The sequence below is a fragment of the Protopterus annectens genome, chromosome 1.part0 (assembly GCF_019279795.1).
Source record: "Protopterus annectens isolate FY-2018-M chromosome 1.part0, PAN1.0, whole genome shotgun sequence".
Taxonomy (NCBI): Eukaryota; Metazoa; Chordata; order Ceratodontiformes; family Protopteridae; genus Protopterus; species Protopterus annectens.
In genome coordinates, this window is record NC_056725.1 from 1,668,124,030 (window position 1) to 1,668,150,852 (window position 26,823).

Below are 26,823 nucleotides of genomic sequence, written 5' to 3' on the forward strand. Positions count from 1 at the left end.
TTCTTTGGCACCAACCCTACTGGTGAGACCCAGGGACTGTTGGACTCTTGAATTACTCCTAGTTCCAACATCTCCTGTACCTCCTCCCTAGGAGTCTGTTTGACTCTCTCAAGCACCCTATAAGGGGCCTGCCTGATAGGCCTTTGGGGTCCTGTATCCACCTGGTGCTGCACCAAGTGGGTGCTCCCTGGTTTTCCAATGAACACACCCCCAAATTCCTGCAACACTGCTCGGATTTCTCAGAAAGCTGGGTAGGAGATAGCTGCTGGGACACAATTTTTATGGGGAAGGACATATTGCTATAGTATTGGTTAACATCAGTTGTGTCAGGTATAGTACGGTTCTATCACTTTCATTATTGATTCAATATACCTGCTAATACTTTAATTACCACATTTATTATGAGGAATGATATATGTTAGTTCTTTTGGTTACCAACTATGCATGCCATAGTTGGGTTTTGATCTTCATCAGTTGGGATCTATTATGTGTGGTTAAAATATTTACACTTTACATATGTGTGTATATATAGTGGTCTAATTATTATTAATATGTTTAAGTGTTTGGTATAAGTGCATACATTTATCTTTTTACATATGCTACTCTTATTGTAGGTCAAGTATATGTTAAATGTTTTTATGATATCCTGATATGAGTCTGAATAGTTGCCTTGGTCTCTGTTTTAGTTCTGACATTTCATGTATTATTCATGAATGACAGGAGCATACCAGTGTTTTCATTGGTTAGCAGGATGTATAAATATGTATAGTCATTTATGTTCTGTATGTCCGTTTGTCTAACACTGAAGAAGGTATGAATTTGCCAAAACCGGTCTGTTTATAAATGCAAATAAAGTCTTATTTATTCACTATTGATTTTGGACTGCATTTTGACTGCTAATATTGCTGGCCAATTGTGTTTGTTGAATGGTACTTTCCGGCCGTGCAGTACTCACGTGCACAGCATTTGGTTTAACATTGCTACCCCTTCCACTGAGGTGTCAGCCCAAGCCTCACTGAGGAGATCAATCCCCAGATCTCCCTTAGACTCCTCCTGCAATCCATTGCAAATGCTCAGCACAAGGGCCTCCCTATCATGGTAAGGTTTCATTATGTTAACATAGTACAGTTTGTGCCCCTGCCATCTGCCTAGCACTTCCACAATGTAGTTAACATCACATACCTTTCTTACCACCTTGTAGGGTCCCTCCTAAGCTTCTTGCAACTTGTTGTGTCTGACAGGAATGAGAACCATCACCTGCTTCCCTACAGCATACTCTAAAGCTCGAGCATTCCTGTCATACCACACCTTTTTCTGTTGTTGGGCTTCTGCCAGTATCTCCTCGGCCAAGCCCATGAGTTCCCTGAGCCTTGTCCTGAGGTTCAGGACATATGCCACAACAGACTCCTTGTGAGACTCACACTCACCTTTCCACTCATCTTGAATTAAATCTAGAGATCCCCTCACCCTATGCCCATACAGCAACTCAAAGGGTGAAAAACCCATTGATTCCTGGGGAAACCTTTCTGTAAGCAAACAACAGATGGGGCATATATTTGTCCCAATCTCTCTTAAACTGATCTGCAAATGCCCGTAACATGGCCTTGATTGTAGAGTTTAACACCTCAACAAGACCAATAGTCTGGGGATGGTAGGGGGTGGTCTTCATGTGCTTCACCCCACAGGACTTCCACTGACAAGCCAGCAGGTCTGACATAAAACTGGCACCTCTATCAGACAGTATTTCCTTTGGGAAACCTACCCTGCTGAAAATCTCTAGCAAAGCATTTGCCACCTTCTTGGCCTCAATGAAGGACAAAGCCACTGCCTCAGGGTATCGTGTAGCATAATCTACAATCACTGGGATATACTTTTTCCCTGTGGAACTTGGAGTACTCAGAGTACCCACAATATCCATTGCTACCCTCTGAAATGGCTCCTCAATCACAGGCAAAGGCATCAAAAAAGCTCTCACCCTGTCTCCTGCCTTGCCTACCTTTTGGAACTGCTCACAGGTCCTGCAGTACCCTGTTACATCTCTGGAAATTCCAGGCCAATAGAAGTTTTGCATAATATGCCTTTGTACATTTTATGCCCATATGACCTGCAAAGGGAATATCATGGGCTATGGCTAGAAGCACCAGACGGTAAGCTCTGGGCACTACCAACTGCTGTACTCTCTCACCTTCTAGCCCTCCCTCAGGGGGTCCACTCTCTGTATAGTAACCCTTTGTTCCAGTATACAGATTCCCCCTTCCCTTGAGAATCAGGTGCCTACCTAGCTACCTGCCTCAGGCCTTGCAATGTAAGATCTGAGAGCTGAGCCTGTCTCAAGTCTCTCCTTGTAACCCTTCCCAGCTCCCCTTCCACAGGAAGTCTGGCATCCTCTGACAGCGGTGCCTCACTGTCAGCCTGGGTACTACTACTCACCTCTTTCTTTGCAGTTACCCTGTCCAAGGGAACATCGGTACCCACAAGCAGCTGTTTCTCACATTCAGTCTCACTGCTACAGTGTAGCTCACTCCCTGAAGTATCCACCTCAGCAGTCCTGGCTGCAAGTATGCAGTCTGTCTGGGTCTCCCCCAGGCTACCAGACCCACATGCTTGTCTCCTAGCCTCACTGCATGTAACTGCGTAAGTACATAGTACTGCCTCATCCAAATCCTTCCCTCTCAGAACATCTGCAGGATGGTAGTTCCATACCCCTGTTGTCTCAAGACAACCTATTATTGGCATTTTGTATTTCCCACTTACTGGCTCCCTCACCTTTGGTTCCTCACCTTGCCTCCATGGACATCTGTATGCCCCATGGCCCCACTGGTTGCATTCAAATAATTTAACCCTAGGTCCTGGACGTGTACCTGGACTAGTGGCTTCCCCTGCTACTGGTGGATTCTGTTGGGGCAGTCTGTGCTGCCCACCATGGGTTCCTTTAGTCCCATGAGCAGTACTGGGGGTCCCTTTCCTGTGCAGGGCTGCCCTGCTTGCTAGGTATAGGTCGCTCTTCTTCCCCAACTCCACTGAAGTAGAACACTGTCTTTCAGCAAACCAGATCCTCATGTCCTCAGGCAAAGTGCTAAGGGCTTGTTCCCTTACCTAAATATCTGCCAGACCTTCAAAAGTGGTGACCTGACACCCACTCACTCAGCTATGAAAATAAGTGCTCAGTTCAGCAACATATTCACATACATTTTCATCTGCCTTGTGTCTATGCTCACAAAACTTTTTCTTATACATTTCAGGTGTTAGCTTAAAACATTCTAATAAATGTCTTTTTACAGCAGTATAATCAAAACAGTCAGTGTCATGCATTTTTTCTAAAGAATTTACAGCTTTAACATGGAGTAAGGGGGTCAGGAACCACACTCAGAGCCCTTGGTCAACTTCATACTGTTTACATACCCGCTCAAACATATGAATGAAGCTATCAAAATTATCCCCCTCTTTAAACTGTGGAAGAAATTTACTGAAATTTTGTGCTTCTGAGGTCCAGTTACTCCCTTCTCCATTACCTCCATGACTCTGGTGGTGACAGCATTTCCCTCTCATGCTTTCTCTGCCATTCCTGTTCTTCAGCTTCTAGACTTCTCATTCTCTCGGCTGCTTCTAATTCCATATGCCTGGCCTCCAACTCAAGTCTCTTCAGCTCCAGCTGGATTTTTAAGTCCACTGCATAAATGTTGAGCTGTCCATTCTCTGAGTATATTGTATCTCCACTGTCAGTCTGATTGTCCTCCAGGCTGCTGTTTTCTGATGCAGCTGTAACCAAGACTGCCATCAGGTCTGCTTTAGTCAGGTTTCCATGCGCCAGTCCCCTACCCTGGCACATCTCCACCACCTGGTTCCTTGTCAGCTTTCCATACTCTTCTGCTGACATGCTGCCTCCTCACCCTGACTAACATTAAGCTAACAAAAGAAATAAAACAATTGTGATCTGAACTCTTGTTTATATACTGCATGGCTGTTTTAGAGTACAAAACACTTTTAGAGATCACTGTACATAAGCTACAGGAATTCGCTCAACCCATACCACTACAAGCCAATTAGTATGTGAAGTAGATCCCACCACTGCCAAACACTTGTGATGACCATGCCCTGGCTCAGCAATCAAGGAGAATTAATCCTCACCACTAACACCAGGGAGGTTGACTCATAAAAGAGAAAAGGATAACTAATACACACAGTAAAGTACAATTTCCCTTAAGTGCACACAGAGATCATAGTCAGCCTGGGACTGGCTGCTCCCTTGCTCACCAGGTCCCCAATAAGACTCCCCACTGGCACAGCTATAGGGTCCAGGTCTCAGCCTAACTGGGCAAGCTAAAACCTCCAGTACCCTCTTTGTCTAACCAGTGCTTTGTGTCCCTGCCAAGTAGCTGACACAACACACACACACTTTGAGATAAGTATTTATACAACTTCACAAACACTCCTGGGAAAGGCTGACATAGATTCTCCAGCTGTGCCCCTTTACCCAGGCTATACGGTAGTAATTACTGCCACCACCCAGTTAATAATATCAGCTATTAAAAGGTCCTTAAAAGGGTGTCTAATTATTACTGTGCAATATTATTATCCAATGGTAGTATGACTAACAGTCAAGGCTTACTTTGGAGTGGCCTGTTACAGTAACCTCTATAAATATTCAATGTACTCGAGAGCTTATCTCTACATAAAGCAGCCACAGGTAGAAGGTTTTAAAAATATTTAATAATAAATAATTAAAACACAAGACAAAACTATTACACCACAGAGATATCTAAGAGTTCACAGATCACACAGAAACGTAAAATAATACAGTAGGACAGGTCTGATTTCAAAGAAAAATACCTAATTAATCTTCACTAGCTTTAACTATTCCTACAAGAAATCACAGTGCTAGAAACTTACATGTGAGCATAAGCAGAGTGCTGGTAAGTTGGATATCAAGATCAAAATGCCTCCTGGTCTGTTGTGAGAAATAGTATTTAAACATTACTAACAAACATGTCTCTGGGTCCTCCCCAGATTACATCATTTTTGACACTTAGGTTTTCCCAGTATTCATATTGCATCATCTTGACACCTGCTCTGAGTTCCCAGGCTAATAGAAGCTCCATTTACATTATTTAGCAAGCTAACACCTGCACAGGAGAATACAACAATAAAAGGCATTTCACATATACACGTTAGCAATTAGTCCTTAGAAAAATGAAAGCAAAACTGATTACACCAAGAAGAGTAGTTCCAGGACCGCAAAATGAAGACAATAGTTCGTAAAAAAGGTAAGTCCTTTATTCCGTTGCCAAGTGGTAAAAATCCAAAGTCAGTTGGTACAAAACAGCAAAATCAGACAAGCGCTTTCGCTTGGAAAATACCAAGCTTTTTCAAGTCAAAAACAGTTGCCTACAGTGAGGCGACTGTTTAAATAGAGATGTTAATTAGTCACATGCTTGGTTAGAGCTGAGTTGCATTAAAACAACAATTGAAAATGTTAAGGGCAAATAACCAAACAAATAATTAAAATGTACATAAATTAAATAAACATATGCGTTGTTTACACATAACTGGTAGACCAAGTGGGTGTTATAATGGGATTAAAAACTTGGGTAATCCAAAAAGTTTTGATAAAAATACAAATAGAAATATAAATAGAGGCTGTGTGTGGTCCAAGTGGGTTTAAGATCAGCAGTCCTGTGTAATATGAGAATCAATGTAGTGCTATTTTGTTGGTCTTGGGAATAGATGTTGTGATGCACATAAATGTCAGCTGCTTAGTGACTTGGGTCAAATGTGTTAAATAAGCAAAAAACAATATTGGAAGTGATGAAAATGTTATGAGACATGCTATAACCTGGCCCTTCTGAGCTTCAAAACTGAGCCTATGCTAAGTGTGCCATTTAACCCCGGGGGCCTACCTGCATCTAACTTGAGTTGCAATTAGTCCTTAGTTAACACAATAGACAGAATGTCTTCAGCCAGTCTGACCGGAACCAACTTTAAAGATCAAAGAATGTCATAAAATCATTTCAATTTCAAAAGACAAATTTGAAAGGCTAGACTTAGTTTTTTCTTTACAGCAAGGGGACAATGTTGTAACAATCTTGAAGTTTACATTTTACAGTGTTTTCTTTACACTCAAGAAACATACCTGTATTTTACATTTATTATCAAGAAAACATGCCTGTATTTTACATTTATTTACAAATGCCAGAATTAGATATCAAATTCTATTTGACTAGGCTGGCAGCCTTCACCCATCTTGCCCCAATCGTCACACTGGAGGTTTTGAATTTTGCACTTCTGAGGTTCCTCTATGGTTACGGATTCAGGTGTGTGTGTGTGTGTGTGTGTGTGTGTGTGTGTGTGTGTGTGTGTGTTAAGGGATTTGGGTAGGGGCTGTGGTGTGTGTTAGTGTGTTTTGTTGCTGTGATGTATGTGTGTGTGAGCAGAATGTAGCTTGTGTGGTGGTGTTGTTTGTGTTTGTGTGTAGTATGACCTTGGAGTTAGAATATTTAAGTAGGGGGGGTGTGGGGGCACAGCACCCCACATGGTGGGTGCATGGGGGCTTGCCTCCCTACTTTTATGTAGTAGAGAGCTTGTGTTTGTGTGTGGGGAGGATGGTGTGTGTGTGTGTGTGTGTGTGTGTGTGTGTGTGTGTGTGTGTGTGTGTGTGTGTGTGTGTGTGTGTGTGTGTGTGTGCAGTAGTACCGCAAAATTCTAAATTTCTGGTGTGTGAGATTTTGAATTTCACGGTTTTGAGTTTTCTATGTTTTAAAGATTCGACTTTATAGCTTCAATATACTGAATTTTGACATTTCAGTATTTTGAGGATATAAATTGAACCCACTTCTTCAGACATCTTTCTCCCAGAATGCAATCATTTTAAAAGCATATTAATTAAGATAAATCAATTAATGAATCAAGTTGATTGATGCTTAAAGAAATATACCAGAGTCAATTACTATAAAAGCATATTGATTAAAAATGTATATATATATATATATATATATATATATATATATATATATATATATATACATACATATATATATGTATATATATATATATATATATATATATATATATATATATATAAAATGTTAAATACGCAATAACCATTGCATAAATATAAATAATAAATAATACAAGCTATAAAGACTAAACTTATTACAGTACTAAAAATATATTTCAATACATGTTCAGAAAATGCATATTTGCATATGTATACATATAAAAAAGTATCTTTCTAAAGCTTTTAATTTTAGAAGACATTTGATGGAACACGTTTCATTAATATGGCAACTCCAGACTAATGCCCATATCTATCCTGGCCTCAATAAAATGTGTTCCATCAAATGCCTTCTAAAATCAAAAGCTTTAGAAAGATTATTTTTTTATATGTATACATATGTATTCTCTGAACATGTCTTGAAATATATTTTTTAGTACTGTAATAAGCTTGGTCTTTATAGCTTGTATTATTTATTATTTATATTTATGCAATGGTTATTGTGTATTTAACATTATATATATATATATATATATATATATATATATATATATATATATATATATAAAATCAACCCAATAGTTCCGTGGAAGAAACAGCCTAGATTTGTTCAAAAATAATCCAAGATCAATGATTCAGTAAGCCAAGAGTTGAAAAAGCACTTGAGTAGACAAGTTTAGCAAAAAACAACCAGTTTATTCGAATGTTAGCGCTTTCACGGACAATTACTTCCGCTTCCTCAGACGTAATCATTGAGCATTCAACATTCAGTTTAAAAAGCATTTCAATTAAGCAATAAATGATTAATTCATTGATACAATTAATTAAACAAAACTAAATATAGAAAGCACATAAATATGATAAAAATCTATAATAAAAATCTACAATGAAAATACATAATATATTACTTAACGGGTCTATTTTTAAGCATAGGTTTTAAGGGAACATTCTCATTTAGACCCCTCCCCCTATGCGCTGCTAACCGAAGTATCCACTTCAACTCAGCTAACTCTGTTTGGTTAACAATATCACCTAACCTTGCATTAATGCCCTGAACATGCAAAACTTGAAATAAAAATTCATGCTCCATACCATTCAAAAGTGTATGCTTTGCTATTGCACTATAATGTTGACATCTGGCTAAGCAATACATATGATCTCGTATTCGTTCCCTAAATGTTCTATTAGTCTTCCCGACATAAAAACTAAAGCATATTTTACAATATCCTACATAAACAATGTTCTTGGTGCCACAATTAGAGTGGCAACGAATCTCCCATAATTTCCTCGTGTCAGGATGTCTAAAATAACTAGATTCGTCTATAGCATTACACTGAATACAATTGCCGCATTTTCTAGTACCAAAATGAGAATATACTAAGTAATTTTCATTCAGGGGATTCAAGTCCGGGAAATGTAACTGTTGCTTAAGATTGTTCATATTTTTATAGGCATAAGTTGGACAATGGCTTTGGTCCTGTCGTCAACCAAAAGCATGTTCCAGTTGGTGGAAATAACTTGTTGAATATAAGAAATGTTCTTACAATAAGGTAAAACCACAGGTAGCCTCATAGAAAAATCAGTATTAGTCCTGCTACGAACTACTCCATCACTACTGGAGTAGTAAGGTCTAGCCTTAGTACGTCTAAACTTACCCACTGTAGTGCATATGCTATTTAATTCATTAGGGTAATAACCCCTTTGTAAAAAATTATTTTTAAGCTGATTTATCTCTTGTTGCAGAGAATCATCTTCACTACAGAGTCTGGACATTCTCATCGCTTGTCCCTTAACTATGTTACTAAATATACTAGGGTTATGCATGCTTGTCCTGTGCAAAAAAGCAGGTCTATAACACGGCTTCCTATAGACCTTTGTTAAATAATTATCATTTGATTTATAGATGGTCACATCCAAATAATTAATTTCAATAGCTGAAAACTGTATAGTAAATTTTAAGAAGCATGGCATACTGTTAATATATTGGACATAGGTAGCCAAGGATGCACCAGGCCCCTTCCACAGGAGAAAGAGATCATCAACGAAACGTCTATAAAAGATGATGTTAGAATGTTTCAGCATGATCTCCCTCTCCCATGCCACCATTACCAAATTGGCATAAGTGTTGGCGCAACTGGTGCCCATGGCTACCCCTCGTGTCTGCTTATAACATTTCTCTTGAAACAGGAAAACATTATTGTCTAATACCAATTCTAGTAATAAACAAATTAAATCAGCTTTATTAGCTGTCATAAATTCAAGCAATATACCCTTGACCATGGCCACACCCTGTTCATTAGGGATACAGGTAAAGAGAGACACGACATCCATAGTTGTTAACAGAATGTTAGCTGTAGTATCAAGCTGAGTAGTACATGCATAAAGATCTATCAAAAATTGTTCAGTGTCCTTTAAGACATAACTAAAGCTAGACAACACATTCTTCAACTCATAATCTAGGTAAATAGATATAGGCTCAGTAAGCCAACCTGAGCCCGCAACTATAGGTCTAAACATAGATTTTTATCATATTTATGTGCTTTCTATATTTAATTTTGTTTAATTAATTGTATCAATGAATTAATAATTTATTGCTTAATTGAAATGCTTTTGTTGAATGCTCAATGATTATGTCTGAGGAAGCGGAAGTAATTGTCCGTGAAAGCGCTAACGTTCGAATAAACTGGTTGTTTTTTGCTAAACTTGTCTACTCAAGTGCTTTTTCAACTCTTGGCTTACTGAATCATTGATTTTGGATTACTTTTGAACAAATCTAGGCTTTTTCTTCCACGGAATTATTGGGTTGTTTATATTTTATCTTGTCACTACTTGGGACCTGATTCTTTGTGAATATATATATATATATATATATATATATATATATATATATATATATATATATATACACATTTTTAATCAATAGGCTTTTATAGTAATTGACTGGTACATTTGTTTAAGCATCAAGCAACTTGATTCATTAATTGATTTATCTTAATTAATATGCTTTTAAAATGATTGCATTCTGTGAGAAAGATGTCTGAAGAAGTACATGAATTTGTCTGTACGAATGTCCTAACCAACAATAAACTTGTGTGGATTTTCCCAGTATCACCATTTTTTTGGAGTTCATAAGTTTTTGGTTTCTGTTGTTTTATAAAACACAAGGTCACCATGTATAGCCTTGTATAATACACAAGTTTTTATTTATTTATTTTTTTTATAAATATTGTGACTAGTTCTTTCTAGGCTTGGCTTTCTTATGCCTTATAGGAAAAAAGCATTTATTTTAGATGTAGAAAATGACAAAGTGATTTGTTTTAAATACATTGCTGTTTTTTCTTCCTTATGGTTTCCATGATATTGCTTAATTTCCCACACAATGAACACGTTAAGAAGACATCAGAAGTGTTTTAAATTATGTTTATTTTTTCTGCTTTTTAAACAATATGTTGTGCAATGTCATGTAAGTAACATTAATATGCACTTGCAAGGTATATGTCAATTGCTTCTGTAAAATAGAATCTCGTAATGAAACCTTGAAATGATTTGTTTTCAGAAGATGTTGTCTAGCTCTTTCTTGTACTTAATGTGGTTTATTTTTTGTCTTAGAAGCACAAGGTATAAATTCCGCTCCCCACAGTTGCTGTCGATCAGTGACAAATAAAACAATTCCAATTAATAATCTGGTCAGCTTCACTATTCAGAAAAGTGATGGTCAATGCAGGATCGCGGCTATTGTGTGAGTATGGCGATATTTTTAAATTCTTTTTAAATAGTAAAATGTTAATTAACAGCATGTTAATCAAATTCTGTGAAGTTCTACCTTGAATAGAAAAATGTAAAAGTTCAAAAAAATTCCTTATGAAAAATAAGAAAACAAATGCATACATACACACATAACATAACCCAAGAAAAGTATAGTTGTGACAGTAAACTTACCATAACAGTAGATGTTTGAATGATCACTGCTACAGTAGCCTAAATGATAAGGGTTATATCCTGCATAGGATATAACAGCCAGCCAGCATCCAAAGCTTTAGGCACCTTCCAAGCACCCATACCATTAGTCAGCTGAATGCATCCATCCATCCATCCAGGCATCCATCCACCCATCCATCCATCCATGTATGCATGCATGCATCCATCCATCCATCCATCCATCCATCCATCCATCCATCCATCCATGCATGCATCCATCCATCCATGCATCCATCCAATAACCATTTTTAAAATACTGGTGAGGGTCACACTCATAACAAGCTGAGCAGGGGTAGACCAAACTTCTGTCCACAGCAATAGTTTAGAACTTATCTCAGGGGATGCTTAGACATTTCCACATCAGCTGAAAAATAATATCTCCAGCACATAATTAGTTTGCCTTGAAACTATCTTTCAGTATGCTGTGCCTGTTTTGCATCCTATGAGAGGCACCCAGGGAGCATACAGCTGAGTTTGAAAAACATCTCAAATGGCTCCTTTCAATGCTGAGGAGCAGAGGCTGTATTCAAAGATACTCCTGGATTCTTGAGCCTCATAGAGTGATCCCATCAGCACATATTGCATACACCTATGATCTCATCTAAAGTTCATGGCCACAGGTGGCGCGGGGGGGGAGCACTGATGGCAAAATGAGTTGTTCATCCTAGAACTCAGTTCTCACTTCCCACCACAGTGCAGTATAATGTCTGCCATGCTACCACAGCTATCCCATTCCATATCAGTGTCCTTCTCTTTCCCACCTTAACTCATGAACAAGTAACTGCTCTCTCCTCACCCGAACAGCCTGCACCAGAACTCTCAACCTTCCATCTCTGAAATGAGGGACACCAGCCCTCATAATGTGGAACAAATGAGTAAAATGTGAAACACATATAAACAGCTTACTAACTTTAACTAGTAAGGTCACACAATGGTTAACATATTCTGGTTTTACTCTCACAAAAAAACTTTTAATGAATGAATATGATTCTTTTCTATTTACCATGGATATCAGTTAAAAAATTCCTAACAATGAATGTGTGACAGAGCATTTCAAAGTGGAACTTTGAGAAACACAAACTTTTTAAGACCCCAAATGAGGTATATTCCTCATAATAAGGTACACTTGAGCTGTATGGCATGATGAGAAAAATACACCCCGGGATTCATGAAGCTCGGCGCAAGGCCGGCGTAAGGCCTGCGCCGGCGGTGCATGGAATAGCCGGCGCAGTAGCGCCATATACATATTAATGAGAGTGCACCGGAATCACAGACACGTGCGTAGTGTACGTGAGCGAGCCCAGGTAGGATGCGTCTGGAGGCGTGTCTAAGCCGGCATGAGGTGAGCAACCTAATGTGCTGACAGCCACGGTCCGCCCACAATAGTAATGGCAGCAGCCAGGTCCTGTGCAGAATGAAACGCACGTACAGTATGCGACATAGTCCCCGTCCCAAATTAACGGAGAAGCAAATAGAAGCCACGAAGGCATAAGTGTACCCGTCCAAGGAGCAAAGGATACGATAAGACCGCTGCTCGTCCCGCAATGCACCATCAGTGTTTACACTCAGAGAAGGTGTACAGCCGCATGTCAGCGCACCGCACCGACATAGGAGCAGCGACTAAGGTCACCACCTGTCCCACTTTGGTTGTGGCAGTCTCTCCATGGCCAGTTGTGTCCCGAAAAAACGTATTAGAAATGGCTGATGTGCTACGATTGTAGGACACAATGATATCCCGTATTTAATGTAATGGTAGCATGAATTGGTTATTTCTGTAACAGAAATACCTAAATGACACAAGAAACAGAATAAGCAAGCAAATTGCCACAACAATAAGCATATTATTTAGGCAAACAAGTGAAGTTCTATGCTATATAGTGACCGTTTGTATGTGTCAGCCTGTAAAGTCAGATGTGAGTCCCGGAAATATCCCAGATCGGAAACTGGAAAAGGTGGAAACCCCAGTAGCGACATGGGCATGGTCACCAGGGTTACCTGCTGTCCCAATGTGCCATGGACAGTCCCTGATTGGACAGTCGTGTCCCTGCAACAATCGTAAAAATGGAAAATGACCTCCGATCCCCTGCCACGCAACTTCCCGCAATATACATGTAATAGTAGCATAAAACATATACATTACGATATGAAACACAGACATGGCATAAGAAAATAAATAAGGAACCCAAATGCTTACAGAATAAGCTTATAGTATGGCAAACAAGTGAAGATCTGTCAACCGCACTAGCCGTGGGTATGTGTAGTCCTGCAAATCCCGGTTTCCACATAACATGCCCCACTATGGGCACTGGAAAAGGTGCCAACCATAATGGTCACAAGCAGTAGTGAGAGTACATAGCCAGGTAGCTGTGTTCACATAACAACAGTAAGGAAGCAAGATACCTCAAACACAGGCAAACATGTGCATAGCAACATATCCCACACCCAGCAACGCTCTGTTGCATACACTGGATGGCGATGATGAAGTGTAATATCCAGAAGCAGAACCCATGCATTCGGATGTACTACACAATAGCCTCATTGTACATGTCAGTCCCACCCATGTATACCTCTGCACCCAAACCTGCTAGCATCCGTGTGCAGCTATACAACCACACACAATGTGCATACCTGAACTGTGGTAAGATGTTTGTGTTAGGCAATGCCACGCGGGCAAATACGCACCACATGTCACCAACCCACCGCAGGTACAGATATGTAAATGGCTGCATGTGAATGTGTCAGCAGAATGTGTACATCCCGCATGTAGTATGTACCGCCCAAACCATCTAGGTTTGCATACGACACGGTGCACATAACTGTACACATGTGGACAAGTCGGTCGTTGGACCACCGCATCGATGATTATCTATGCAGTGAAGTCGATCACATATAGCGGAACAGGTGCCTACCAAACAGGACGCCCTAACAGGGTGCTACAGGCAAAGAAGGGGAAGCTGGGACATCACATGTGGAGATTAGCGTAGCTGGATGGACAAATACACACGGTCAAGGTAAAGGACGGAACAACATGCATATGGCGGATGGATGTTGTTCAGAAATATATAGAAACACATATGAAGTTCCAGTTTACACTCGAAATACTATATAATGCATTGAATTGTACCGCATAATATGGCAGTAGAACTAAGCCTGCATGTAATTGGTGAAGCTAAGCTGTACTGTGATGGAATTCTGAACCTGGCAGTAAGCAGTACAGCAGGCTCATGTCTGTCATCATTAATTATTTGCTGGGTTACAGAACAATAAATGTATGTACATGCATAACAGCACTCCTTCCCCAGAGGAGGATGGCCTTGTGAGCTCTATCGAAGATAGCAGTACAACTCCTTACCAGAGAGACAAAGCAACGTATTAAGAAATTAACTGTCCACTGTATTGTAACAGTCTAGGGTCCTTGAAACAGCTACAATCACAAAAGGATACTGTAATGTACAAGGTGCCTTGCAAGGCTGTGTTATTCCCATGGGAAAACATTTTAAAAGCACGACCCCAGCACCCACGTATGTATAGACTATTGCGGACCATAGTGATGGAAATGCCCTGTGACCGACCACGTCAGTAAGGTGGGCAAAAGCTGATTGTAAACACTATATAAAGAAACTGCTTACTGTAAAGAGTCAGACAAAACTCTCATACTTGGACTGTATATTATTTAGCCTGCCTGTGTACACTACTAAAACTTTCCGAACCCGAGCCTCCTGTGTTATCGGCTGTCACTTAGAAAAGCCTACTGATAACTACAGTCTGGTTGTAACAACTTATTTCACATTGTGATCCTTGTAATCCGGAATTCCCTTGGTAAGCTACAGGTCAGAGTACATGGCTGGTTAGACATGTACACTGGAGAATATGCATAAATGGTTCTTCTTGAATGAAAAGACCTCCGACTGAATTGTTGTGTGTAAAGAGGCTGTTTACTGTCTGATCTGTGGCTGAAAAGCGGAAACTGGATCCCAAGAAGAAAACGTGCAGCCTTAAACAGGAGGCCCAGGTAAGGAGTGTCTGCCTTTTTGTGTCTGTTGTAGATCAGGGACCAGACTACATTGTGTTTCTGTTAACAGTAGTGATATCGGTCAAGACCTACCCACATACTGTTAAATCTGAACATAGGTCAGGGGAACACACAGCAGAGTAAACAGTGATTGTAGACACTACAGTGGATACAGGGAAGGAGACACCACGTGGTATGACAGAAGGGCACGAGCAGTCGGTAGAGGATATGGGAGATTATTGAAGCAACAGATCATGTGATCCGCGCTTGACGGGTGACGGAAGAATATGCAATCGCAGAGAGCACATAATGTGAGTTACGCAGCAAAATGGGGTAATAAATATGGCATTGATGGTATATTACGCAAAATATCGTTACTGAAACATTGTAATCCCTGAAAATTTGATGCATATGTTCCAAGGTAAACACCTGTTCCACCCTGAGAGGGATAGTCCCTCTCTGGCCAGCCGTGTCCTGTAAACAAACCGAACAATGTCAAATGTCCTGATATCTCAGGACAAACATTTCCCAGATATATATCACAATGGTAGCATAAAACAGTAAATTTGTATGTGGAACAGCAAAATATAATAATAAACAGAATAAGCAACTGAAATGCTACAACAATTGGTCGCCTCCTGGCAAAACGTGAATTCCTGTCCTATGTACTGGCCGTGGGTATGCATTCTCCAGGCAAATTAAACGTTCAACACTAATGTCCCACATTGTGCATTGAAAAGGTGGCAGCCCTAAGATGTGCAGGCGACAAAACAGCGACAATTGGGTATCCGTCATGCACATCGGTGGACTGAGGTAGTGTAATCAAGGGAATAGAACACTACAAATGGCTAAGCATCATACGACACAGAGAAGATCATAATACAGTAGTACCGATAGCCCCCACAACCCCTACCACCTCCGATACCACATCCAGGATATTAAGCGGAGGGCAGGCTAGTCCCCACACGCTATCCTGTGGCAACAGAGGTAGCACAACGAACAAATGTAATAGAAGCTATTGAAACCACATCCTGAACACGTAACATACCTAGGGACACCCGAGTAAGAACACAGTACTAAAACAGAGTGAGGATATCTGTCAATTAATTGAAGTACCGAACCCTCATGCAGGACAGGAAGGCCAGGACCCAACCCCGAAGCGATAGACCGTGGACACCAGAAGATATCTGTAAAGTCATAGAGGGAATTCCCCATCCACAAAGTAATCGCTATTCACCATGCAATACCCCTGTATCTCCTGATCGGAAACCAAAAGGGGAATGGCGGATGGTACAGTATGTACAAGCTGTAAATCATGTAAGAATACTTAGGGTAGCGTTGGTGCCAGACCCACACACTATATTCAATGCTATGAACATGCCACAGAAGTATCTTACCGTGGTACATATAAGCTATGCTTACTTTGCAATACCTATACATCCACATAGTCCGTATTGCTTTGCATGTACAGTCAGGGTGACAGATACAGCCATACCCGCTATCGCGGGCTACTGTGAAAGTACAACGATATTCTCACAGGGATGGCTAGCTACATTCCGTGTTAACTCCACCCGGGCCAGTCAAGTTCTACTTTATTGGATGATATTCTGCTTGCGGCCCCTACCCAGCAGCAATGTATGGAAGATACAATAGCATTATTGAGATAATCAGCAGAACAGGGACATAAAGTAAGCAAGCATAAATTGCAACTACAGAGAATACAGGTCAAGTACCTGGCATATCTGGTATCCAAGTAGGGTAGAACATCACATGACGATAGGAAGGTAGCAATATAATAAGCACCCAAGCCAACTAACAAGAAGGGAATGATGTCCTGTCTGGGCCGACTAACACTTGTTAAATCTGGATACCAAACAATGCTGTGGAATCCGCTGTATTGTTTGCCTTAACCTTTAATACACCTATGGCAGCACAACACATAGTACACCGGATTACAGTAGCAGAAACAGCGTTCTGCAGACTAGAATGATTGATAGCCTCAACAGCTGTAGTAGGTCTCGTGAATAATCATAACACATGTTGTCAGACCGTAGATTGTAAGCGGAGATATATGACGTCAGTCTTGATGCAACAAATAGCTGACTACTCATTGCAGTTGGACACTGTGGCATGGTCAGTGCCACATTGTGTACAGGCAGTTGTTGTAGCACCCATGGCAGTACAGGCCCCGGCCGTAATGTTACTAGACCACCCTCTCACTGTGAGAATGTCTCATGCAGTTGCGATCAATCTGCTGCAAGAGAAGATAGCATTCCTGACCCGTGCTAGACATTTGTCATGTTTGACCATACCACTGAGTCAACCTCACATGGTGATTGAACGTTGTACAACATTAAACCTATCAACGTCACGTCCGACACCTGTGTATGGCACACCACACAGTTGCCTATACGAAATGGATTAAATAACTACACACAGACATGATAACACTGATATACCCTTAGATGATGCAGAGGTGACAGTTAATGTGTACGGATCATGTAGACAGAGTCCTACAGGAACGAATGAAGTAGTTTATGCAGTAGTTATTGATAATGACATTGTAGACGGCCAAACCCTGCAGCATAACGTGTCTGCTCAAGCAGCAGAATAGATAGCTTTAACACGTGCTTGTACTGTAGCAGAAAACTGATGTGTGGACATATGTCCCGATAGTCATTCTGTTGTCTGTGCAGTGCATGTTTATGAGCAGCAGTGGAAGAATAGGGGAATGATAACATCCACTGGTAAACCGATTAATCATGCGCATACGAACCTGAATGCATTAGACTACATGCAGTTACCCACTGAAGTAGGTAATTGTAAATGTGCAGGGCATAGAAAGCAACAGGATAACAGTAGGAAAGTTGAGGCATGAGCTCATGCACCTGCAAAACAAGCAGCCACAGTTGGAAAGTGTCTGTGTGAATGAGGAATGACAAACCTCAGACAGTTTAGATGTAGAAACTGTACAAACAATGCAAACAGCAACTACGTAAGCAGAAAAGCCGACGTGGTTATGACGAGGAGCAATCCTTGAACACGGACTGCACATATCCACAGTGAGAAAGCCAATATTAACGTCTAATATATTCAGATATGCGGCTTTGTGGAGCCATGGGTAGAGACATGTCTCAACAGGGGATGGTACATTTGGTTAACAGAATACCCCTAACATACGGAATTACTAACCACATACAAACCTCATGAGCAGCGTGTCACGCTTGCCGAGATATCATGCACAGGGAGTATTTAAACCAAGGGAGTGAGTTTACCTACACCACCATAACCGCTCCGCATTATTTGTATGGAGTTCATACATCTGCATAAATGTGAAGGGAACAAATACTGTTTAGCGATTACACATATATATAATCAAAATGGGTAGAAGCATTCCCAACCATTAATCCAGATGCAGCAGCAGTGGCAAAGGTGCCAGTAAAATTAAGTATCCCTAGATCTGGCATGCTGTAAAGAAGCTACAGTGACAATAGAACACATGTAGTTAACCAGACAATCACGCTACCTGGGGATTACTTCAGATACCATGAATGTCAATTGCATGTACAACCCACACTCAGCACGACTGCTGGCGCCATAGAATGGGATCCCGAGAAATAAGTAGAGGAGTTTGGTGGGTGACATCCAGACGAGTTACATGAGCTGTCTACCTCTAGCATTGCTGAGCATGACAACAGTTCCAAATGTAAAGTGCTGCACCCACTTTGAAGTAGTATGTGGAATGGCATATCATGTGCCAGAGTGGAAAGCTGTCATGCCTGCAGAGCCGGAGGTCGATGACTCAGTAGTAGGTGACATGAGAGGATTGTTAACTAGTAACACTGTTCTTCAGTTAAAGTCTGTTACAGATAAGAGCAAACGAAGACGGAAGCATAGCTGACACCAGTATCCTGTGTGTATGTCACTGTTATCCAAAGAACATTATTGCCAAGTGGACAGTGCGAATGTCTGTACTGGGTACTGTTGTCAACGCCTACCGCAGTAAAGTTTGCAGAGAGGTCGTCCTGGGTCCACCTCACATTTCAAACTGGTAAAGGATATCAGGTCTGATTGACATCTTGTAGCTGATATACCAAAGAGCCCGAATCACCCCGCGAAGACTGTATAACAATACAAAGCAACCCCAAAGACATTTATGTTTGCTGTCCTAATGATTATACACCTATTAACCATGTTTGTGTTTATGTTACAATTTCCGACATTACCTGCATATAACTACACGGATACAAATACTGATACGTGATGAACTGGCCACAGAGTGTCTTCCACACTTCAACAGATACCTAGGCATGATGCGTGTGCATATAGAGACTAGGAACACATTAAATTGCTGTGTTTGTACTGCCATACCTACATCATATGGAGGACTTCCGATGCATGTTGTCCCCTTGGGGATAGATTGAGACTTGTGAATATCTACACTTTGATACAGGTTCTGTGAGATCACAGGACAACGTGGCAATGTACTTACCTGTTACACAAAAAGGAATTGTATGTTATCATAAACATGATACAGTTTCAGTTGGTGGGAGTATTTGTAACATAACTGTGTCTTACGAATGTCATATAACAGCCAAAGATCACAGTACTACTTGTAGCACCATCCCTAATTTGTATTGAAACATCATGAGAACAATGTTGAAGGATGTGCAGAAACATCCTGAATTGTATAAACAGTCCTCTGTTAGAGACAGGAATTTGTTACATGCAGAGGTAACCCGCATCAGTAATAAAGTAGAATATTGTTATGTTGTTTGTGGGAAATAAGCATATCAATGGTTACCTGGGAATTGGTCCGCAGTTGTTATTTGGGTTATCTGGCTCCAGTCACATGACATACTGTACAATTGCCTGTGGGTGCGAAACGAACTATAACACATATAGCTCAAGAACTGGGAACACAGTCGAAACCTACTAATCCAGTGGGTGAAATGGAAGCTGTTCTGACATGTCAGTCTTCTGCAAGAGATAAAGGAATATCGATTCATATGGACTTCAGTGACAGCGTCACAACCTGGGCTGGAACACCCCAGCTTCTGGAGTAGTGAAATCAATCAGGAACAGAGGAAGTTATCAAAACCTGTCGGAGGAAGGATGAATGTGACTTACCGCTCCTGAACATGTGACTGATGAACTGGATGCAATGAGAACTGTTGTGTCACAAAATGTAATAGTGCACGACTGCACCGTGGCGCTGAGAATTGGTACGCGCTTACTGAAGAAGATCGCTGTGTCCAACTACCACATGAAGAGACCAAAAGCAACGCCCACCTACAGGTAATATGGCAGGTGTCATCCATGGCGGAACCAGGCCCAAACCCACTGCCAACCATTTCCACAAACCATTGGGTGGATGGGGTCAGTCATACTGAATATCATGATTGCCATTTGTGTTGTTCTGCTCATATTGGGAGCATGTGTCTAGTGCAGGATACTGTGCATGTAAGTATTAGTCAGGACTCTGGCGACATACCTGTACCCGAGACTATGTATCAAGACCTGTAGTGGTATTTGTCAATAGAAAATGCAATCCTACTTGCAATGTACATCAAATTACTTGCCTAGTTAAACGCTCCACAGAGGAAGACGCTTAGAGAATGAAATAATGTTGTATATGTTTCTGGATAGAGTAGAAGCAATCAAAGGAGGGAGAATGTTAGCAAAATACATATTTAAACATAGATATGACGTGCAACTTTAGAAGCAAATAGTGTATAATGCATATTATTCTACCTGACAATATAGCAGTACAGCTTCTCATGCATGTAATTGCTTGTAGTGTAGCTGCAGTGTGATTGAACCCTAACCCTAGCAGTAACCAGTGCAGCAGGTGTATGTCAGTCAGCATTACTCATCTGCTCGGTTACAGAATAATACATGTATGTACAGGTATATCTGTCATCCTTCCACTGAGGAGGATAGGCTTGTGAGCTGTAACACAGAGTACAGCTGCTCAGCAGAGAGACACAGGAACCTAGTAGGACACGGAGTGAGGACTGGATATGAACAGTGTTGGAACCGTGACAGAGCAGAATTTACCAAAGTACAGTCTAACTGAATATGTGGCTCGCAAGGTTGGGCTATCCTCATGGGAAAACATGTAATAAGCATTACCTGAGCACTGTTGTAGGAATACAATGTTCTGTACTCTAGCAATGTAAATGCCTTGTGACTGGCCACATCATTAATGTGTGCAAAAGATGATAGTATACAGAATGCTCATACAGATGTAACATGTATAGAGTTGAACAAATGTCTAAACTTTTACTGCATACTCCTTTGCCTCCTGCTGCACAGTAGTAAAATGTTATTAATCCCAGCTTCCTGTGTTACTGAGTGTCATTTTGAAAATACGAATGAGTGTTACAGTTTGATTTAAAAGACTTAATTGACAGATGTTTACGTTCTAGCATGGGAATAGGTCAAGCCAAACATCACAATGTCCATGTGTACCACATACACACAGCCAGTAACACGCAGTAGTAGTGCATGAAGGCATACACGACTGTGGGAATAGTACAGGACATATGGCACGTGCAGTGCAGATGCATGACACAAACCCCAGGATGGGTGTCCCTGCAAAGAGGAACATGTGCCAACTACACCTCCCACAGATGTACTGGCAATAAAAACACATGGCAAACACACAGACACACTACTGTCCAACACATGACTGCAACGGAGCCTGGTCAAACACCAACATGAAGCATGCACAAACAGGGACTTGAGTAATGTTTGCCTTAACACCCCCCCATAGGCCAAAGAAGAATAGAATGGACATATGCATGTAATGCTGTGAAGGATGTGTGGTAGTCCTCAGTATCACAGTGTTAGGGACACAGATACACTGTCATCAACTGTGACGATGTGCAACGACACAGCATACCTGCATGTAATACAGAGGACAATCATGTGCCACAGAAATATACAGTGGCGAAGAGTATAGTGGATAGACAATTGTACATGTGACAAACTATGAATATAGGTTCACACGTCCATAGGTACAGGGTAGGCCATCGTCCCAGGCCCAGCCATAATACTACACCATAGTTAGGATGACTTTGCCAACCTTCTGTGCTTCAGATGAAATACCCATGATATTGCTGTATGTCCGCCACGCAGTGATAATGATGTAATCCCTGGCCTATACCTGCAATTCTCCATCCAATGGACAACATAGCTGCGAACAAGGCTAGGAAGGATGTCTGTCTCACATGTACTGTGATGTACATCCACAGCATAATGAGTGTCTGGGTGATATATGTGTCACCCAAACACATCCCATTAATGACCGTGACAAGGTAAATGTCACCTGCCCTAGTGATTCTGAGGGATGCGGATACAGTAGGTGAAGCATACACATGACATATGGGTTGACATGGCCTTGTATGTCAGGCACAGGTCAACACTAAACAGCAGGTATGTGACGGATGTGGCAGGGGTCCTACATGGGGCAGCATTACACAAAATGGTGTCATCCTGCATCTGTACAACAATCAACCTATGTGGGCTTCCCAGCTGCTGTAGGTGTATGGTCAGATACAGTCTGAATGGGGCAATGTAGTAGATCATAGGTGTAACACGTAATGGGTACAAGGAGACAATGACCTAGCCTGATGTAGATGTGAATCCCTGCACCAACAGGTGGGCAATGTAGAAGACCCACACAACCACGATAGCAACGCAGGTGGAATGAATGGTGACCGCCAAACACTGTCCCCTGATTCCTGGTAATCACCCCTGTGCTGAGTGGACAGCCACCTATATGCTGGACAGGGTGACCTAGTAGTTCTCCACAGGTATGATGTTGCATGACGTTGCATTTAGCTGTGGGACATGTCCCTGACAGCAGATATGCATACCTGGGAGGCCCTTCAAGGATATCTGTGTCAGATGTCTGTCCCACTATGGCACCTGTTTTGCAGTCATCTACAAACACTGTTGCCCATAGCACCCTGTGTGTGCCTGTACCGTGAAAATGTAGGTGTATGACAGGAGTGCAGACATGGAAGGGCCCCATGGGACACCACTTGTGACAGGCAGTAGGTCTGATATGCTGCCAGCAACTATGACCGTGTGGGTTGTGTCACATAGACAGTTTACAACACATTCTGTGATGTGCGTGTTCACATCCCAGCCAATGGGTTTATCAACGATACCTGAGGGGGGTAATGTGATGAAGGGCTTTGCCAGGTTGAGGTAGGCTGTATGGACTGCAACACCCCCATCAGTGGCCTCGGCGACTGTCCCGAAAATGTCAACCATGCTTTAAAGGCATGAACCGCTCCTGAACAAGACAAACCGTGTGTGAGGCAAAGTAAGTATGTCCCCTATGCAGTCATGTACGAGCCACAGTATGATCCTCCCCATGTCTTTGCAGATAGGTCTCCTCAGGTAATGGGACCGTAATAACCAGCCTCAGTGGAGGTATTGGCCTTGTGACGTGGGACTACAGCTGCCATGTGACACAACCTGGGTACCCTACCTGAGGTGAGGCTACAAAGAAATAGCTGTCCTAACTGTGGGTCCAATTCATAACCGAGATAGTGGAGTACACAGCGGGTCACCAGCTGGTCTCATGGATGCTATGTCCACTACCCTGAGAGAGCATGTCCCACCTGTGTGTCACAGAACATTTGGTGACCACAAACCACTGGTACACACATCTCCTCATGTGTCGGGGAGGGTGTGGAGATGTCCTCACTGGACTTGTCAGCCTGTATGTTGGCAATGTGTGTATGTTGAGTAAACCCCACCTCTATGTGAACCCAGTCAGAGCATATGTGGGAGTGAGCTCCCAGGTGTCCAGCATAGCAACTGAAGGTGGTATGATTGTTAGCCAGGTCCATGTAGGTATATCTGTGGAATGTGCCCTGGACTATTTCATGACAGTGTGTAAGTCTACACATATGATGACCAAGGGTGTCATACCTCACAAGGTGTCTGCTCCACCTTGTAGTAGCCACCTCCTCGTGTTGTACATTTTGTGTATGGCTGGGGTACACCACACTGGATGCTTGGCATTGGTACAGTGAACCACAGTTGGGTAAGTGAATGACTGGCTCATGCAGTCCTGTAGGTACTGGTAGATGGCAATGTGATTGATGCAGTGGCTGCCGCACATCAACCACTGGCTCAGGGTCCTTAAAGGAGACCACAGTAGTGCAGAATTGTGTAGTCTGCCTCTGAGCAAGCAATGTGTATGGTAACTGGCAACACTCACAGCAACGGATGCCAAAAGCAGAAGCCAATGTCCAAATAACATAGATCAACTTCTGCATGACAATATGTGTTATCATACATGTATTGACATGTGTCTGCTAATTACAATTGGAAATGGCCAGTAAGACTGGCCTAAAGTTCCCATGATGTACACAGTCTGGGGGTGTTGTTCCGATAATAAAGTGGCAATACCTCCCAATCGTGACCTCTGGGTATGGTATGAAAGTGGTTGTTAACCTGCAACATTGGATGTATAGCATTGGTTTCTGGTGTCGGAAGACATGGTTCCTGTAGCACAACACAGTATGGGTAGTCAAGCACACATCCACGATTGCTGAACACACAGCATCAGTGAAACCCACTGCTCAGAAGGACACAGTCCGACAAGCTCTACACTTTAAATATGCACAGTGGTGTCCATTGTCGGACCCAAAATTTGACATCACACCAGATTCACGTCTTCTTTCAATACGTACCTGAACCCATTGTCGTCACAGGTACACATATGCACTGCAAGCGTGTTCAATGTTGATGATAGCTGTCCATGTAATGCAGCACAGATGCACAGAAATACCCAGGGTACCGGTCCATAGAACTGCGCCCACATCACAGTCCTGCACACATGAAGGATGTGTAATGGGTACTGTCGATTGTTGCAGTCAAGGGATTCTGGGTATGTAGACTCTGGCCCGTGTTGCTTCGCAGCCAATCCTTTGTCCCGCCTGTGGAGGGATGTGTGTAGCACCTGCCATACTATCCGCTAATGATGCAAACCATCCACTGGAGAATGCTAAATGCAGGTGTGAAATGTGTACAGCCCTATACTAGTGTCCAGTAGGCAATTGTCATGGATGGACAACCGTATGCCCAAGATGCCACCCACAACGGCAAACCTGGGTAAATTACACAGCCGCGGTAAGGCATAACACAGGAAATACACATAGGGACTGCAGTTGACATTCCACATACAAAGTCGGACCGCTGTGCCAACACCGGCATACAGCACTCAATCTGCCAGCAACAGACTGAGGAGCACCCGCTACCATACAGCGGAACAGATGTGCGACCTGTGGAACACATACTAATGGCACACACACAACGTCACGTAGGATATGTAAACTATGGCATTCCCACCTACGAAGACAACATGGTTAAATGAATACATAGGTAATCAACATGGTGTTATATTGGAAATACAGTGACGGATATGTCCCATTGGGATGTCTGAGGTTTATATGAAGCAGTTGCTAACCAGCATCTTTGGATGTATGTCATTTGTTCACAGTACTAAATCACCTGGTTATGTAGCACCATGTGGAATGGGTAGTCAAACAGACATCCGCGATTGGGGAACATACACCAGCAGTGAAAAGCACTGGGCAGGTGGACACAGTCCAGCAACATCTAACTTGACATATGCACATCGTTGTCCATTGTAGGACCCAAAAATTCTGTTTAGAGAATGCCTGCTAGCTTCCTGCATTACTCACGTGATCTCATTGTCGTCACCACGACACAGGTACACATATGCACGCAAGCGTGTTCAATGTTGATGATAGCTGTCCATGAAATGCAGCACACATGCACAGAAATACCCAGGGTATCGGGTCCATTCAGCTGCGCCCACATCACAGTCCCGCACACATGAAGGATGTGTAATGGGTACTGTCCACTGTTGCAGTCAAGGGAGTCTGGGTATGTAGAATCTGGCCTCGTGTTGTTTCGCAGGCAATCCTTTGTCCCGCCTGGGAGGGACGTGCGTAGCACATGCCACTCTCCGCTAATAATGCAAACCATACCGGAGAATGCAAATGCAGGTGTGAAATGTGTACAGCCCTATACCAGTGTACAGTAGGCAATTCACATGGATGGACAAGCGATGACTAAGATGGCACCCATAACTGCAAACCCAGTGGAATTACACTGCCGTAGTAAGGCATTACACAAGTAATACACATAGGGACTACAGTTGACATTCCCCATACAACAAACACAGACAACCAGCCGATGAAGTCCAAAGCAAAGACGAGGTACTGTAGGGACTGTCAGTGACCACTCAGAGCACAGCAAGAATTAAAGGCAGTCACCATAGTCTATTGAGCCCACTTCGCCTGCTTCATAAGCAGACTTATTCAGAATACATACAATGCAGTCCAACCTACTACATTTAAAAGCATTAATTGGTCAGTACATTAGATGTGCTAGGTACTAATTACATGCCTTAAAGGCAGACAAGCGAACAAACCTTACTTGGGTTACAGATCCCACACAGTGAGGACATCAGACATTGCTTCGAAGGTACAGTCTTCATCGGAAAATAGAAATATATGTACATATATGAAAGATGAACCAACATAAAATGTTTTCCAAATGTCTGACTGTGTAAGATACATATATATGTCCTACGGATTGTGCCAATATATTAACAGAACTGCAGACACCTAGTAATATAAATGAACCATAATATATACACATAAACCGTATGATTATGACTACTGTAAAATAGACCAACGAAATGTAAAGATTCACAATGTGCTAATGTAAATATTCATTTAGAAGGTTACTTAAATAAATCAATTCAGACATCCATGTCTAAATA

The 26,823-nt window shown here is 41.9% G+C and overlaps 1 protein-coding gene across 2 annotated transcripts in view; it reads left to right on the top strand.

The window, feature by feature from the left end:
• Positions 1–26,823, top strand: part of LOC122801826 (C-C motif chemokine 20-like) — a 124,842-nt gene that overhangs the window by 17,230 nt on the left and 80,789 nt on the right. The window contains exon 2 of one of the 2 annotated variants that reach the window (XM_044071473.1): positions 10,604–10,730. In XM_044071473.1, coding sequence (XP_043927408.1) covers positions 10,604–10,730 — 127 coding nt within the window. Of the gene's footprint in view, positions 1–10,600; positions 10,731–26,823 lie in introns of both variants that reach the window. The other variant, XM_044071463.1, reaches the window with a different exon arrangement.